General features: G+C 60.4%; 2 protein-coding genes across 5 annotated transcripts; both read right to left on the reverse strand.

Annotated features, from left to right (window-relative positions):
- Positions 1 to 4,639: 4,639 nt before the first annotated feature.
- On the reverse strand, positions 4,640 to 13,733 carry WDR97 (WD repeat domain 97). Its single transcript, XM_057531882.1, has 23 exons — positions 13,587 to 13,733; positions 13,253 to 13,383; positions 12,458 to 13,086; positions 12,162 to 12,283; positions 11,264 to 11,969; positions 11,050 to 11,192; positions 10,731 to 10,967; positions 10,564 to 10,654; positions 10,332 to 10,464; positions 10,120 to 10,241; positions 9,784 to 9,844; positions 9,157 to 9,612; positions 8,950 to 9,075; positions 8,771 to 8,854; positions 7,655 to 7,783; positions 7,395 to 7,571; positions 7,117 to 7,311; positions 6,817 to 7,014; positions 6,620 to 6,741; positions 6,378 to 6,540; positions 5,557 to 6,011; positions 5,399 to 5,460; positions 4,640 to 5,293 (listed from the first exon to the last, which is right to left on the reverse strand). The coding sequence occupies exons 1-23, from the start codon at positions 13,714 to 13,716 to the stop codon at positions 5,091 to 5,093; spliced, it is 4,875 nt and encodes a 1,624-aa protein (XP_057387865.1). The 5' UTR covers positions 13,717 to 13,733; the 3' UTR covers positions 4,640 to 5,090.
- Positions 13,734 to 13,833: 100 nt separating this feature from the next.
- MAF1 (MAF1 homolog, negative regulator of RNA polymerase III) lies at positions 13,834 to 16,962 on the reverse strand. 4 transcript variants are annotated; one of them, XM_028161702.2, is made up of 8 exons: positions 16,581 to 16,962; positions 15,718 to 15,843; positions 15,485 to 15,613; positions 15,245 to 15,410; positions 14,991 to 15,112; positions 14,789 to 14,803; positions 14,477 to 14,617; positions 13,834 to 14,350 (listed from the first exon to the last, which is right to left on the reverse strand). In XM_028161702.2, the coding sequence occupies exons 2-8, from the start codon at positions 15,798 to 15,800 to the stop codon at positions 14,329 to 14,331; spliced, it is 678 nt and encodes a 225-aa protein (XP_028017503.1). In that variant the 5' UTR covers positions 15,801 to 15,843; positions 16,581 to 16,962; the 3' UTR covers positions 13,834 to 14,328. The 4 variants fall into 4 exon arrangements, with proteins under 4 accessions (XP_028017503.1, XP_007166911.1, XP_007166910.1 ...); XM_007166849.3 differs by having other exon boundaries at positions 14,789 to 14,908; positions 16,577 to 16,960; XM_007166848.3 differs by having other exon boundaries at positions 14,789 to 14,908; positions 16,581 to 16,959.
- Positions 16,963 to 17,172: the final 210 nt, after the last annotated feature.

Here is a 17,172-nt window from a genome sequence, read left to right on the forward strand (position 1 = left end):
CAGTAGTTGTGGCACGTGGGCTCAGTAGTTGTGGCTTGCGGGCTCTAGAGCTCAGGCTCAGTAGTTGTGGCGCATGGGCTTAGTGGCTCCACGGCATGTGGGATCTTCCCAGACCAGGGCTGGAACCTGTGTTCCTTGTATTGGCAGAAAGATTCTTAACCACTGTGCCACCAGGGAAGCCCTTCTGTGGTTTTTCTTTTTTTAATTTTATTTTTATTTATTTTTGGCTGCATTGGGTCTTCGTTGCTGCACGCGGGCTTTCTCTAGTTGTGGCGAGCGGGGGCTACTCTTTGTTGTGGTGCATGGGTTTCTCATTGTGGTGGCTTCTCTTGTTGCAGAGCATGGGCTCTAGGCACACGGGCTTCAGTAGTTGTGGCATGTGGACTCAGTAGTTGTGGCTTGTGGGCTCTAGAGCGCAGGCTCAGTAGTTGTGGTGCACAGGCTTAGCTGCAATGCGGCATGTAGGATCTTCCGGGACCAGGGCTCAAACCCGTGTCCCCTGCATTGGCAGGCGGATTCTTAACCACGGCGCCACCAGGGAAGTCCCTTCTGTGTGTTTTTAAAAATAGCTTTATTTGAAACCAAACAGGACCCTGCAGGGCCTTCCTGGGGACAGACACCCCCTCCCACCGCCACGTCCCCCACCTCTTGTTTGTAGAAGAGCTTTAGCCTCCTAGGCCGTCCCTGAGTTCCAAAGAGCAAATTGAATCAGAGAAGTGGGAAAACGTAGCAAAAACGGGAGAGCAGTCTAGACAAAGTAATAATAGTTTATCCATAAAACAAAGTCAAGGACCTTTAGTTCTACTTGAAGGCTATAGATAATATCCTGAGCCATATCCTTGAGTGGTTTTGCAGATACTAAAGCCCCCAGCAGGTGGAAGAAGTTAACTGCATGCTGACCACCAGCACTTAGACCCCAGAAAACTGATAATTGAGATTTCCGAAATACCTAGTACCCTGTTACCTCACCATCAACCAACCAGAGAACTGTGCACGAGATGATCACGAAACCCATGACCCTCTCCCTCACACTGTCTTTAAAAGCCATTCCCTGAAAGCCACTGGGGAGTTCAGGTCTTTTGAATATGAGCTGCCAGTTCTTCTTGATTGGCGCCTGCAATAAACGCTGTACCCTCCTTCACTACAGCCAGGTGTCAGCAGATTGGCTTCGCTGTGCATCAGGCGAGCAGACCCAAGTTCCGTTTGGTAACATATTGAGATATAATCCACATACAGTACAGATCATCCATTTAAATTCAGTGGTTTCTGGTGTGTTACATTAACTGTTATAAATGGTTGTAAAATACATGTAACAAAATTGACCATTTTTTTGGCTGCGTTGCGCAGCTTGTGGGATCTTAGTTCCCCAACCAGGGATTGAACCCTTGCCCTCGGCAGTGAGAGCGCCAAGTCCTAACCACTGGACCAACAGGGAATTCCCCCATTTAATTATTATTAAGTGTATAATTAGTGGCATTAATCACACCCACAACATTCTGCCACCATCCCCACTGTGTATTTCCAAAACATTTTCACCCCCCGCAGCAGAAACTCTAACCTCCCAACCCCCCCCCAGTGACCTCATGGCTATTTTCTGTCTCTACAAAGCTGCCTGTTACAGGTTCTTCAGTGGTTACTCTTATGAGGCTATAATACAGTGTCAAAATGAAATTGTGTGTGTAGATCCGTGCCTCTTTTTTTTTTTTTTAAGATTTATTATTTAATTATTTTATTTATTTTTGGCTGCATCAGGTCTTAGTTGCGGCACGCGGGCCCTTTTATCGTGGCACACGGGCTGTTCGTTGTGGTGTGCTGGCTTCTCTCTAGTTGTGGCATGTGGGTTTTCTCTTCTCTAGTTGTGGCACGCAGGCTCCAGGGTGCACGGGCTCTGTAGTTTGAGGCACGCGGGCTCTAGTTGAGGCGCGCGAGCTCAGTAGTTGTGGTGCACGGGCTTAGCTGCCCTGCGGCATGTGGGATCTTAGTTCCCTGACCAGGGGTCAAACCCACGTTCCCCGCATTGTAAGGCGGATTCTTTACCACTGGACCACCAGGGAAGTCCTTCCATGCCTCTTTATCCCCTGTGTAGATTCGTGTAACCAATATCACAGTCAAAATAGAGAAGAGTTTCATCACCACAAAGATCTCCCTCCTGCTCTGCCTTCTCCTGCCCATCCTTAACCCCAGGCAACCACTAATCTGTTCTTCACCTCTATAATTTTGTCACCTCAAGAATGTTATTTAAATGGAATGTTTTGAGATTGGCTTTTTTCACTCAGCATAATTATCTGGAGATTCATCCAGGTTGTTGTGTTAATAATTTATTTTTATTGCTGAGAAGTATTCCATGGTGTGTCTGTGCCACAGTTTGATTAGCCATTCACCTGTTGAAGGACCTTTGTGTCATTGCCAGTTTGGGGCTGTTAAAAATAAAGCTGCTATAAACATTGGTGCATAGTATGGTTTTGTGTGGACATAAGTCCTCATTTCTCTGGGATAAATGCCCAGCAGTATGATTGCTGAGTCCTGGTTTTCAAGAAATTGCCAAATTGCTTTCCAGTGTCTGGACCATTTACATTCCCGCCAGCATCGTACACAGATCCAGTTGCTCCACATCTTCTCCAGCATTTGGTGGCGTCACTTTTTAAATTTGAGCCATTCTTAATTTACACTACCCTAATGGATGGTGATGTGGAGCATCTTCTCATGTGCTCATTTGCCATCTTCATCTCCTCTTGGGTGAAATGTCTGTTTTGTTTCTTTTGCCTGTTTTCTAATGAGATTGTTTGGTTTTTACAGTTAATTTTGAGAGTTGCCTATATATTCTGGGTATGTGTCCTTTGTGGATATGTCATCTGCAGATATTTTTCTCCCAGTCTGTAGATTGTCTTTTCATCTTATTAACAAGGCCTTTCCTTAAAATTTGATAAAGTCCAATTTATTGATTTGTTTTCTTTTACATATGGTTCCGTGGGCGTTATGTCTAAGACTCTTCTTCGTCAATTGCTAGGTCCAAAGGATTTATGTTTTCTTCCTAAATTTTTATAATTTTACATTTACATGTATGATCTGCTTTGAGTTTTGTCTTTAATTTTATGGTGTCTTTTGCCATAGTTTTTTTTTTTAAATCAGCAAATATATGTCTTTTCTGAGTTTTCTAAGTTAATTATTTTTCTAAATTACCTTCTGATATATTTATAGTTTTATTTTCTACATTCCAATCTTCAACTCATCTGAAAATTACTCTCATAAATGATGTGAGGAAGGGTTCCGGCTTTGTTTTCTATCTACCTATGCTGTGCTCAGCACTGTTCCTAAGTGCTTTAGATATAACAATTCAGTTAATCCTCACAGCAGTCCTGTGAGGTATCATAGCATTATTATCCACATTTCATAGATTGGAAACTGAGGCTTAGAGAACTTAGATAACTTGCTTAATGTCACACAATCAGGAAGTGGACAAATATATATATTTATGTTTGCTATATATATATTTGGTATTTCAACATCTATAGTGGAAATCCCATTCTAGCTTTTTGTACACTTAATTGGGTTGTGTGATTTTTTAATTGTTATTAATTTGTAGAACTTCTTTATATATTTTGGAGATAAGCCATTTTTAGTTACATGTATTTCAAATATGTTCTCCCACTCTGTGGCCTGACTTTTTACTCTCTTAATGGTATATTTTGATTAATATATTTACTAATTTTAAAATAGTTATATATTAATATGTATTAATAAATATATTAGTGTTTTCCTTTATGATTAGTGGGGATTTTGACCTGTTTAAACTTTTGCCCTACTTTCTCATGTTTGTATGTTCGTGTTTTTTTTTGGCCGCACCACATGGCTTGCGGAATCTTAGTTCCCCAACCAGGGATCGAACCTGAACTCTCGGCAGTAAAAGCGTGGAGTCCTAACCACTGGACTGCCAGGGAATTCCCATGTCTGTATTTTTTAAAGCATTTATTGCTTCTGTAATTCGAAACATAGAAATACCAGTAGGTGCAGACTACTACGGGCCTCACGGTCCTTGTTTTAGCAGGTGCAGTTCCTTTTATAAAAATGTCAAGTCTTTCAGTTATCTGGACCTGGCACTTCTGGCCCTCCTTGGCCTAGGAAAGAGCTGACCACTCAGCAGCCCTGTAACAAGAGCCCCTGCACAGGTTAGGGGCTGTGGGAAAGGTGTGGGAGACCAATTTTAACCACAAAGCCATTGAGCAGAAATGTCTAAAGTCAGAGGCTGAAAATACAGGAAAGAAATTGCTGCTCAGGCAACCCAGCAGCAGGATATAGAAAGCTAGAACAGGCCCGTCACAAAAGCCATCCTAATAGCCAGTGCGCACGTGGGCTCCACGTGTGGTTGGGTCAGTGCCCTTTGAGGTCATGGCAGTTCAGAAGAAGGCCGAGGCCCCGAGACCCTGTGCTTCACAGGCAAGGTCAATCTCCCGGTGACTTTTAGGTTGAAAGGTCCAGAGAACACTGCCCCTTTACTGCTTCTTGGATAAAGCACACGGGGCCTCTTCATTAATTTTTCTCCTTTCCAGCCTAAAGGTAGCAAAGCTCCGACGGACTCCTGGTTTCACCTGCATCAAATGACTGCAAGTTCCCCCACACACACCTGCGACCACCCAGACCCTCCCCTCTCCCCAGCCCACCCGTTAGTCTCCCCCTCCCCTCCTGACCCCAGTAATTAACTGAGCACCGTGGCTGAGTGCCTGAGCAGGGCCACGCCCATGCAGCGGGTTCCCTCTCTGGGCAGACAGGCCCTCCCCCACCGAGAACACTGCCCCACCACGTGCTGACCCGAGCCCAGACCCTGTCCCATCCCAGACCCCACCGGTCCCCCAGCTCCTGCCTCACACATGCAGCTGGCCACCAGCAGGTTCGTGACACACCAGCCAGACCCCCCTGCCCACATCAGTGGCCCCCAAAGGTGAAGGTGGCATCCAGTGTGCTGGCCGTGGCCTCTGGACTTTATTCCAGCCCTGGGCCTTGGCTGGGGTGAACAGCCGGCTGGAGAGCCATGTCCTGACTCCATGCTGGAGGGAAGAGGGGGAGGCAGGGTCAGGCCAGGGTCACCAGCCAGGTCAGCTGTAGCTGTCAGGGTCCGTGTCGTCTGGCAGAAAATAGCGTTGCAGGGCAGGCTGCAGGAGCTGCGGGGGCAGCGGATGGGCAGGCCTGGGCCGGTCTGGGGGGAAAGGCTGCAGCTCCACCCGGGGCAGTGGCAGCTTCCGCCTCCGGACAGCACCATCCAGGGTGCGGCCCGCCCAGAGCCGGGACAGCATTCGGCCTGGGGGCCAGCAGTATAGTGAGGCCTTGGGGTGGGGTGAACGCTCCGCGGGAACTGGGGTGGGGTGGACGTCAGGGTCCGATTTCTACCCCTGCCCCTACTCACCCCTCAGTTTCATTGGAGACCTCTGGACCTTGGCCTCCTGAAGCCGGAGGATGGAGTAGTGCCTGGAGGATAAGGAGGCAGGTTTGGCTGGGCCCGCGCCTCAGCTGTTCCACACAGGCTCTGCCCCAGCCTCTTCCAGGGACGCGTGGCGTGCTCACCGGGGTTCCCGGGGCTGTAGCACCACCATGCCGGGCCTCCGTGGGGGCGGGCAAGGGGGCAGGGTCTTGGGCTCCTCCTGCAGGGGGCCCTGCTGCCGAGCCCGCTGCTGCTCGCAGAAGAAGTTGAGTGCGTCGATGGGCCCCAGGTCCAGCATTTTTGACTGTGACCAGTTCGTCTGCTCCAGAGGCAGCAGCTCATCAGGCAGTGCGGCTGGCGCGGAGGATCGCAAGTGGGCCTCAGGCAAGGGGCAGAAGTGCGTCAGTGTTTCAGACAGTGCACGTCGGGTCCGCCCAAAGCGCATCTGTGCGAGCGTCTGCTGGGCCTGTGACTCCAGGGCGGCCGAGTCCGGCTCTCCGGGTGAGACCACCGGTGAGGGCGTCCGGGAGATGCTTGAGGGCATCACAGAGATATGAACAGTTGCCCCAGAGACCATGGAAATCTGCGACAGGGCCTCCTTCGAAGGAGGGTGAAGTGCTGAGGTCTCTGAGACCTCGGGCAGCATCTCTGACAACTTGGCTACCGGCGGCGGCGGCACAGTTTCCATCTGCTGGGGAGTTGGCCAGTGGAGGCCGGAGAGGTGCTGCCCTTGGCTCCAAGCCTGAGACCCCACCCCAGGCTCCCTCCTGGGGAGGCGCAGGAAGATCCCAGGAGATGGGGAAGGGGTGAGGGATGGGGGAGGATGGAAGAGGCGCAGAGCCAGAGCGGGGCAAGGAGACTTTTGGCCTCACCTGGCTCTCCGCTCTGCACTTGGGAAAAGCCTGGGGAGAAGGCGAGAGGCTCTGCGGGCAGGTGGCCCGCCCCCGCCCCGCCCCGCCCAGACCTTCAGCTGCCAGATCATTTCCTCCAGCTTCTGGCAGCAGCACTTGCGCAGTGCGGCCTTGGAGTCGAGGTCCGGGCCCTGGACCCAGGTCATCATCTCCTTGAACAGGAAGCCCTGCGGGTCCTGAAGGCCGAGTCCATCCAGCAGCTTCCTGAGCTCCGGCCTGGGACAGGTGTGGGAGGCTTCTGGGCGGCCTCCCCGGCAGCAGCGGGGAGGGGGGAGGGGAAGGGAGCAGGACTCACCGGCAGGAGGCTGGCGAGTAAAGGAAGTAGCACAGGAGCTCCAGCACCACCTCGCGGGACTCCAGGGAGCAGGCCAGGAGCAGCTGCAGCGCCAGCATCACAAACCGCTTCTGCATCCCGTCCTGAGCGCAGGGGGAGCGACACTGCGGCCCGAGGCCTGGGGCGGGGCGGGGCCGCTCGCGGGACTAGGGGCTCACCTGGAGGCTGGGGGGCCGGTCCAGGTTGAGCAAGCGCACGAGGATGCCCTGCAGCCGGCTACAGAGGTCTCTGCTGACGTCGGGCAGCAGCCTCAGCAGCGCGTGCAGGATGTGCACGCGGTCTGCCCAAGAGGCCTCGTCCAGCAGGTCCATGAACAGCAAGGCCAGGCCCTCCACCGTGCCCACCTCGGGGTATGCCTGCAGGGATCTGGTGCTGAGGCCTGGCCCCCTGCGCCGCACCCGGGCGCTCCAGCCTCCCCCTCCCATACCTGAGCCTGTGCTTCCAAAACTCCCCCGAACCTGCAGAGTGAAGATGGGGAAGAGCTTTTTGAACCAGTTCTGGCCGATGAAAACATGCAGGAACCTAGGCAGATGCCCGTAGCGCTCTTCCCAGAGCGAGTGCCCATAGTGGAACTGGGGGCAGTGAAGACCGGTCTCGGCCCTGGCGGTGTCCTCGCGGGAGCCCATGGGCTTCGGGATGAGACACTCGGGGCTCTAGGGGCAGCGGCAGCAGCTGCAGACCCTGCCCTCCCCAGGCAGCTCCTGCGCCGCTGCCCAGCCCAGCCCCGGACGCCCACCTGCGCCTCCTGCTCCTCGGACTCCAGCAGCTGGTCAGAGAGCTGCCTGTGGGGGCCCAGCGAATCCGAGGCCCCGTCCAGATCCTCCTCCCCCTCCTCTCCCAACGACTGGATCAGCTTCTCCCGCCGCTTGGCGCGCTGCCGCGGCAGCCACAGGTCGTCCTGGCTCCCGCCTGGCTGCGAAGTGGAGAGCGAGGCCGTGGCCACGGGCGCGGCTTGGAGCCGGCCCCGCCCCCCGCAGACCCCGCCCCGCCCCTTGCCTTGCTCTCGCAGTGGCGCCTGAGCGGGCCTAGGGCTCCGAGGCCGCTGACCTCCACAGGCTGCCACATCTGCTGCAGCACCACGGAGTTGGGCACGCAGCCCGGGAAGCGGATGGGCCGCTGCCAGTACTGCAGGTGGAGCACAGCGGGGCAGGTTGAGGGCCTGGACTCCACCTGCCCCAGAGACCACGCTGGCAGGGCACCCCGGCCCCCAGCCCAGCTCTGCCCGCCCGATGTCCAAGAGCTGAGTTGGGCTCACACGCCCTGCCCATGACACACAGACAGGAAGAGAGAATCTCTAGAAATCAGGCCGAAGGGCAGGCAGTGAGTGTGGCATCAGCTGTGGTAACTGAGGAGGGAAATCTGGGTTAACAGCTGGCCTTTGGGGAGCCCTGACACCCACATGGTCTCCACAGGACTCAGCCCCGGTCCTGGAGCAGAGACGCTGATAAGAAGGGGGCAGTAGGAGGGACTTCCCTGGCGGTCCAATGGTTAGGACTCCGTGCTTTCGCTGCTGGGCCGGGGTTCAATCCCCGGTCGGGGAACTAAGATTCCACAAGCCGCGCAGCGCGGCCAAAAAAAAAAAAAAAAAGGGGACAATAGGAGCTCGAGGGGGGCTATTGGTGGCTTGGGTAGATGGAGTAGCAGCTGGAAGGCTCCGTTACCCACCTGGGAAGGTAAGAGTGCCAGATGTGTGGGGAGAAGGGGCTGGGCCTGTCTGGGCATCTGGAGGGGGAGAGAGTGGGAAGGCTGGCTCCCACTGACTCTGCTCCCCTCAAGGGAGGGGACTCTGGTCTCCCAAAGTCCACAGAGGCCCCAGCCTCCCAACCCTTGCGCCAGGGAGCGGCTGCGGGAGCGAGCGCTGGCAGAGGCTCTGGCTTTGCCTGGCTCCTGCTCTGAAGTCCCTGGCCCTCTGGCAGCCAGTTCCCAGGGAGCGAGGGGTCAGGGCACACAGAGAGCAGCCGCAGCAAAACTGGGCCCAGGGGTGAGGGGCGCAGGTGGGCCTGGCCCTTGGGCCAGAGTTGGGCACAAAGGCTTACAGCAAAGGGAAGGTGGGGTGCATAAGAAGGGCCCCCCCGGGGAGGGAAGGGCCTCAGGACAGCGAGAGGCTCTCACCTTATAGGGCTGAACAGCGGCAGGGAAGAAGCCCCTGAGGTGGGAGGAACGCTCCTGGGGCCGCCTCTTCAGCAGCAGGGGGATCTGGGGATGGGACAGGGCTCAGAGCCAAGTTTGGACTCCAGTGTCCCTGTAGTAATGCCTTCGGGCGGCAGCCTCCACCCGCCTGGGCCCCTCACCCTGCGCTGCAGGTGGGAGGACAGTGGATCCGGGGCCACAGGCTTCTCCCCATGGAGCCGCTCCAACTGCAGCTGCAGGTGCAAACTGAGGCCCAGTTCGTGGCTCGGGGAGGAGCGGGCCAGCAGCTGGGGTGGAAGGAGGAGTCAGGGGGTGGGGCAGGAACCATGAGGTGAAGGCAGAGGGGTGGGAGTGGTGGTAAGCCTCACCTGGGATGCTCTGCTGGGCAACCTCCGGTGGGTGGTGGGGGGAGGCAAGGGGACTCGGGGAGGGCGGGCAAAGCGCTGGCCCAGGGTCCCAAGGTCCTGTGGTGGCGAAGCTTCAATGCCCCCAAAATCGGGGACATCTGTGGGCAGGGCGCACACGTCCCAGGTCTGTCTCTCCACTGTCAGGGTCACGGTGCTCCACTGCTGGGACTCTCCTCCGGAATACTTGCCTTGGCAGGGAGGGCAGGGCAGACGGGCAGTGTCAGCGGCCCCGGGTGAAGGGAGGGACTGGGGAGGCCCCACACTCACCAGCAGACCAGGGCCGTAAATCAGACGGAGGTACTTATCAAAGGCCTCCTGGCACTGCTGCCAGGAGGGTGGGGGCCGGGCGGCAGGGCCCCCCAGCCCCAGTTTCAGCTGCTGAAGGTCTTGGTCCCGGGCAATGAAGGCTTCCAAGTCCTGGGGTGAGGGTCAGGGGTCAGCGCATTCTTCCTTGAGCCTTGCTGCATGTCCCTAGACAAGCACAGGGATCCCAGGCCTGCCCCAGGGACTGAAGGGGAAGGGCCTGAGCCGGGGTTGGGGGGCAGGGCTGGGGCACTGCAGTGGAGAGGGGGTCAGGAGCCACCCCACCTTCTCCACCACTGGCTGCTGAGGTGTGGCCGTCTGGCGATGGATGAAGGACGAGGCTGCGCTGCAGACAGGGAGGGACACGGGTGGGACGCTGGGTGGCATTACCAGTGGGACAGGGCAGAGGCTGAGACAGGGACCCAGGGGTGGTGGCCAGGCCCCTGGTGGGGAACCACGAACAGCCAGGAGTGGGAAGGCCGGGACTGGGACAGGATTGCGGTGGGTGGCCAAGGGGCCTGGGAGCGCTGGGGTCTCAGGCTGGGAGCACTCGGCCAGGCCCTGACCCAGGGGAGCCAGGCCGGGGCCTCCGGGACGGCTCGGCTGGGCCTGCCGGCAGACCTGAGGCTGGCCACCGCACGCAGGTTGGCGAGCCTCTGCAGCTGGGCTGAGGTCAGCGACTCCTGGCTGGTCAGCGGCAGTGCAGGGGCATCCACCACGTCAGGGGCATCCTGGCACAGCTTCTGAGCAGGGGAAGGGAGCCTGGAGCCCTGGCCTCGGTGGCTTGTCTGCCCACCACAGCCCCAGCCCGCCTACCTGTGCTCAGTGCACACCTTAATCAGGTAAGACGTGGGCAGGTAGAGCCTGTGGGCCACCAGGCAGAGGCAGGAGCCCAGGGCCAGCACCAGGTCCCCACTGTTACTACAAGAGCTCAGGGCCTGAGGGGCACCGTTCAGCTGCAGGAGCCTGGAGAGTTGTTCAGACCGACAGTCCGGCCCTGCTCCTCGGAACAGAACACGGAGGCAGCAGCAGAGGCACCCCACCCCTCCCCTACCCCCAGCCCACCGCAGCAGGCGGTTCTCCGCGGTCCAGATGCGGATAGTGCCGTCCAGGCTGGAGCAGGCGTACAGCTTGAGCGTGGGACAGCAGCACAGGCCTGGGGGGCGAGGACTCAGGGTCAGGGGCCAGAGCCATCTGGTGGCCCGGACTTCACCTCTGCCCTGCGCGCTCACCGGTGATGTGGTCCGTGGGGTCGTCCTGGGGCCGGTGATCAAAGCGTGGGCTGTTGCCCAGGCCAAACTGCACCAAGCCATAGGTGGCACTGTTCCGGTCCTCGAAGCCCACGGTGATGCGATTCCCGAGGGCGCAGAGCACCACCGCCGCGTGGCAGCAGGAGAAGGTGCGCAGGAGGCTCAGGCTCTCCTCGGCATACGGGAAGACGCGCCACATCCTCACGGTCAAGTCTGCCCCTGTGGGGGCGGGAGCCACGGTGGGGCCTCTGGGGAGGGAAGGGGTTCCCAGGCCGGCCGTGGAGGGAGGAGAGGTACCCACCCGAGGACACGATGCTGTTCCAGGTGGACGCAATGGCGGTGACGGGGCCTGGGCCGTGCGCCTCCGTACGGAAGACCGTCTTCGAGGAGCGCAACTCGAGTACGGACAGGGTGCCATCAGTGTGCCCCACCACGAGCAGGTACCTATGGGTGACCACAGCCTGTTGGTGTGGGCTCGGCCGCCTTGCCCAGCCCTGACTGGCTCCGGCACCAACCGGTTCTTGTCCTTCCAGGCCCAGGCCACGTCGCTGCGGCACAGCTCGCCCTTGTACTGGCGCACTATCTCCCAGGTGGCGAACGCACTACCGGGGTCCGTGAGGTGGCTGTAGAGGTGCAGGCAGCAGGGCCGGGGCGCCGGGGGCGGCGGCGGGCACAGGCGGCGCAGCACGCGCATGGGGCAGCATGCTGCGTTGGCGCAGAGCAGGTGCCCGGCGCGCGTCAGCAGCCACAGCACCTCGCGGGGCAGGCAGTAGGCCACGGCGGCCACGCAGTCCTCGGGCTCCAGCAGAAGCACGCTCACGGTGCGTCCGCTGGAGACCGACACCAGGTAGACCGAGCCGTCGGCGCAGGCGCACACGAGGTGCGTGGGCAGCTGCGCTTGCGGGGCTGTGGGCGAGGGCAGCGCCGGCGCCACCTGCAGGTGGAGCACCGGCGCCGACAGCTGGGCCAATGGCGAGTAGAGCTCCCGCATGCGCCACAGCTCCACGCTGCGGGCGCGCAAGGAGAGCAAGGGCCAGCCGGGGCCGGCGGGAGCCAGCAGATGGCTCACGGTCTCCGACGGCATGCTCGGGCCCCAGCGGCTCAGCGCCACCTCACCCACCTGCGCCGCTGCCTGCAGGTCCCACGTGCGCAGCGTCCCGTCTTGCGAGGCCGACAGCACAAGGGCAGTGTTCGGGAGCACGGCCACCGCAGTCACCGGGCCTGCGGGAGGGGCGCGGGTCACTCCTGCGCACCAGGGACTGAGGGAAGGGGAGCCGTCGGTCAGGGTCATGACCAGGGTGGAGAAGCTTGGCCAGGAGCCCGTGGAGATCCTGTGCCCGGAGCTCTCGAAGGCAGGGCTGTGCCCAGGGTGAGGGGAGACCAGGCCTCAATAGCCACCGTGGCACGGCGCACCTGTGTGTCCCACGAACACCATCCGGATCTGCCAGTCAGCCTCCCACACCTTCACTGTGCTGTCCCGGGAAGCTGTCACCATGGCCCCCACCTCTCTACAGTACGCCAGGTCGGAGATGGTGCTGAGGGGTGAGAGGGAGGCCCGTGGACTCAGGACTGCAGTGTGTATGTGCGTGTGTGTGTGTGTGTGTGTGTGTGTGTGCACGCGCCGGCACCCCTGCCACGACCGGATTTCTGTCGTGGACTTACCTCATGATTCCCCCCCCTCTCCCACCAGCCCCTGGGCCCCTCCTCACGTTTTGTGCAGATCCCGACGCACATCTGTGAGAGCCCAGGTGTGCAGATCAAAGGTGAGCACGGCCGAGCCGTAGGCTGCGCAGCAGCGTGGGACGTGAGGGGGATGCCGAGGCCCCAGAGCCAGGCGCGCAAGCGCACCTGAGAGGCTTGGCGGCAGCCGCAGAGGGGACCCATGGGGAACCAGGCAGCGACCCCCTGCACGGAACTTCCAGAGCGCCAGGCTTCCGCCCGCCTCCGCCACCAGCAGCAGCCCGGGGTCGGGCACCGGCAGGCAGCAGACTGGCTCGCGGCCCGGCACCCTGCGCTCCACTGGCTTACTCTGCCACAGCAGGCTGAGGTCGGACCTTAGGATGGCCAGCCCCGCTGGGCCCCAGCCCACAAAGCGGCCCACAGTGCCCAGCTCGCCCAGCACTGCCACCAGCCCTGTAAGCGCGACCGGAGCCAGCAGCTTCTCTTGCGCCCAGCCATCCTCTCTGCGCACGTGCAGGCGGCCCGCACCGTCCAGCACCACGAAGCGTCTGCCCACGGGGTCCTGTGCCACCGAACACAGCCCGGCTGCCACCTCCAGGCGGCGCAGCGGCTCTAGCCCGTGCGTCAAGCGCGCCGCGCGCAGCTCAGCTCTCTTTTCCTGCGGACCGGGACCAGCGGTTGGGGCGGGGGGCGGGGGGCGGGGTTGTAGGCAGCACCCACCTAGGGGAGCCAAGAGGATCCGGGCTGGGGTCCTGCAGGGGACCCCTAGGGGAAGAGCCAGGCCGGAAAGAGGCCTTGAGACAGATGCCATGGGCAAGCCGCACCTTTTCCACAGAAGTCTGGAGGCCTGTACGCAGGAGCAGCCATAGCTGGCGGGCACGGGCGCTCGGGGTCACGTTCTGCCACCGAGAGTTGCCGGTAAAAAGCCGTGGGGCCGGCTCCTTAAACGATGACTCTGCGAACCGGCAGCGGAAACCCTGTCACTGTGGCCTTGGGCCCCTAACCCTGGAGGTCATGGGCAGCCAAGGCCCCTCCTGAGGGCCCTGCCAAGTTAGGGGACTGCCCGGGGAGTGCTGCATTCCCAGAGGACAGAACCAGCGCTTGAGTGAGGCCTGCGGCCAAGCGGGCCGTCTGGGGGTCGAGGCCCGGCCACCTCACCATCCTCTTCGTTGAGCAGTCCCGGGTCCGGGACGTCGTAGATGTCGGCATCATACAGGTCCAGGTCTGGAATCAGGTGGTCGCCTTCTACGGTAAAGGGGTTGCTTGCATCCAACACTTCTGGCTCCATTTCAGGAGCTGCGGGGTCCAGGCGGCTCAACAGCCCGCTAGGACCGTTGCTAGGATACCGGACGCAACAGGCCCCGCCCGACACAGGCCCCGCCCTCACACCTCGTGAGCCTCCGTCCACACTGAGTCACAGAAACTTTTATTGGAAGCAAACCAGCTGCAGCAAAGTGACACTCAGTGCACGCTGCCCGATGGGCAAGGTGGGGAGTACAGGTGGGCGGATGACCCCTGGGGACCGCCTGCTGGGTCTCCGGCCCTTTGGGCTGGAGTGTGCAGGTCCAGGCCTGACCCTGCACAAAATACAAAAATAAACTCTGTGGTCCAGCTGTCCCTGCCCGTGTCAGTTCGTTTGGGCGGGGCAGTGGCTCTTCCCACCAGGCCCTGTGCCGTTGCTGTCCAGTCCAGCCACAGCGTGGGCAGCGGGAGTCTGTGGGGCTGAGGGGACATCCACAGGCTACAGCCAAAGGGCTAGGCAGGTGTGGCCTGGAGTGGCGCTGGTGCTGTGGCAGCGCCAGGATCTGGCCAGCAGCTGTGGAGGCCCTGGGGCCCCTCAGGTGGGCAGGTCCAGGCACTGTTTGAAGCTGGGTGAAGCTAGGGCCTCTGTTCCGCCTCTTCACATACAGATCACCGGGACCCTGGGCAAAGGGTGGCACATGGTGAGTTCTGAGGAGCCCACACTCAGGAGACCAGGGAGAGGGGGCCCCACCCTGCCCTGCACACCCCAGGCTCCAGGGAGGGAGGCCGCTGCAACCGTCACACACCTGTCCTCTTCCATGGTGCTGGTCTCCTCGGGGCCGCCCTCGCGGCCTCCACCTCCACTCTCTTCCTCCTCCTCCTCCTCCTCTTCCCCGAGCTCCATGTCCAGCTCATTGCCTGCCTCCGAGGGAGTGTAGGTGGATCCACTGGGGGTGGGGGGGGACCAGTCTTAAAACCGCCTACCCCCAGCCTGCTGCTAACCCCAGGGAGGGTGTCCGGGGAGAACAAAGTTAGGAATGGGGTGGGCCAAGCTGGGGAAACGGTGTGTGGGCCAAACAGGGAGGTAAAGGAAGGGAGGTGGACAGGTGCCAGCCAACCTGATAGAGCGGCAGCTGAAAAACACAATCCGTTTCAGCCGTTTGTTGTAGAAAAAGTAGTTGAAGGACCAGAGGCTGCCATCTTCCCCAAAGGGGTCTGAGTCCAAGTCTGGGTTATAGCTGGGGAGTGCGGGGCGAGATGTGGTGTGAGGTCCCAAGTGCCACACAGACCCAGGACCCACCTGCAGGGATGCCAGCTCACCTGTAGATGTCGCACTCAGCCAAGCAGATCTCCTCATCCACCGCGTTCCACAGCTGTGGCTTCAGGGCCTTGAAGTCCTCGCGGACAGCCGAGAACAGACTGCAGTTGACTGCGTTCACCACCTAGGATGGTCACAGTCGGGGCTGACTAGGACCCAGGACAGCAGGCGTGAACTGGGCCGAGCCCCAGTAAGTTAGGGAGGACACTGGGGATGGTTGTGGGCCTGCAGGTCCCTTCCCCGACCCGACCCTCACCCAGCTGAGGCTGGGCTCCCGGCTGAACTCGTGGCTCCGGGCTGTGCTGAAGTCATAGTCCGGCCGGAAGGACTCGTTGAGCGTGGCAATCAGGTAGAAGAGGGTCTTGCGGCTGCACTTGTCGCTGAGAGGGCCCTCATCCTCGCCGCCTTGGCTCTTACTCAGTCTGCACAGAGAGAAGCGTCAGCCTGGCACTGCCCCGCTTGCCAGTCCACAGTGGGCAGGCCCTGCCCGGCTCACCTGCTGGGGCTGAGGCCCGAGGTCTGGGGTGGGGACAGTGCCTCCAGGACATGTGGCTGGCCCTCCTGGCAGAACTGCTTGAACATGTGCTTGTCGTCGCCCGCCATCTTACACGAGTAGCTCTCAATCCTAGAGACGCAGGCAGGACCATGAAGATGCCACCCGCCCCAGGCTCAACCCAGAGACAGGGCAGAGTGACCTCTGAGACGCCAGCCCCAGAGCCCCGGCCTCACCTGCCAATGATGTGGGCATCTCCTGTCTCCACGGTCAGCTGCGAGTTGATGGCCTCGAAGCTGGAGTTCTCCAACAGCTTCATGTCCTCGGGGAGGAGGTCCTGTGCTCCGAAAGGCTAGTGCTGCCTGAGGATGGAGATCAGTCCATGGGTGTCTGGCCCTTGGGTCTCCACCTTCAGCCCTCCTCCCAGTAAGTGGCGCCGCTGTAAACAACCTGGGTCCCTCCTGCAGCCTGCTCCCAGGCCTTGAGCACTGGCGGGAGAGGTGATGAGAGCGGCATGTCCAGGCCCCAGATCAGCCACACCTCTTGCACCTCACAGGAGTTCTTGGGCCAGGCTGGGGGACCCACCGGGGATCCTGCTAACCCCGGGGCTGCTGGGTTAGTCTCTCCCTCAACAACCCCCATCCCGACACAAGAGCCCTACCCACCAAGGGGGGCCCCGTGAGCCCGCGCAGGGACGTGACTCCTGCAGTGCCCCTCCGGCCGGGATCCTCAGCCCGGCTAAGAACCCGCACCCAGTTAGGAACCAGGGAACCCGGGGCTCGGCCCTGCCGTCACCTGGAGGCGGCGCTCTTTCCTGTTCTACAGGCTGCTTTCTAGTGAGCTCCTCCGTTTTTCTCCGAAAGTACGACAGGGAGCGGAGGGAGGCCCCGCGACCCCCGAAGGGCCTGTCAGCCGGGCAACTAGGGCGCTGCAGCGTCCGCCGAGTCTAAGGGGAACCCCAGCCAAGCCGCGCGAACTACAAGTCCCAGGAAGCCGTGCGCCTTCGGAGGCGCGCGTGCGCTCCAGCGCGGAGCCTGCTGGGGGTTGTAGTTCTGGAGGGCCCGAGTCGGCGCCGGGCACAGGGCGTACACCTACCTACCTGCTTACTCTGCGCTCAATCGGGCCGGGCCGGACCAGGCAGGGTCAGGTCGATTGGCGTCGGTGCGAGTGAGAAGGCAGTGCAGGCCCCGGGCAGCGCGGACGCCTCAGGACCGGAGTGCGGCGCCGCGGCCTCCGCTCGGGCCGCACTGTATCCGGGGAAAGAAGCTCCGCAGCGACGTCCCGTTACTCCCGGCCCCGCCGGCCCATCCGGGCTGCCACCGCGACATAGCCTCGCCCGTGCACGGCGCCCGACTATCGCGACCGACCTGCCCGCCGACCGCCACAGAAGGCCCGAGCAAGCGAGCGAACGACCTCTACCTCCCCGGGCCGGACAACAACAAGCGTCCGCCAGGCCCGGCCCCACGCGTCTGAATGGCCCGCTCCAGCCGCCGGGACCGGGAGCTCGCAGAGCAATTGGGGACAGTATCCGCCGCTCAGTCCTGTCTTCCACTCCTACTGGCTGTGGCGCCTGTCCGTCATCTTCTCGGCCGTGCGAACCCGCCTTCCTCCCTGGCGCTCATTGGTCGCGGCCCCTCGCCGGCTCCGCCCCGGGTGCTGTCCGGGTTCCCCGGAGGGAGTAGCGGACTATC

The sequence above is a fragment of the Balaenoptera acutorostrata genome, chromosome 17, assembly GCF_949987535.1.
Source record: "Balaenoptera acutorostrata chromosome 17, mBalAcu1.1, whole genome shotgun sequence".
NCBI classification, from domain to species: domain Eukaryota; kingdom Metazoa; phylum Chordata; class Mammalia; order Artiodactyla; family Balaenopteridae; genus Balaenoptera; species Balaenoptera acutorostrata.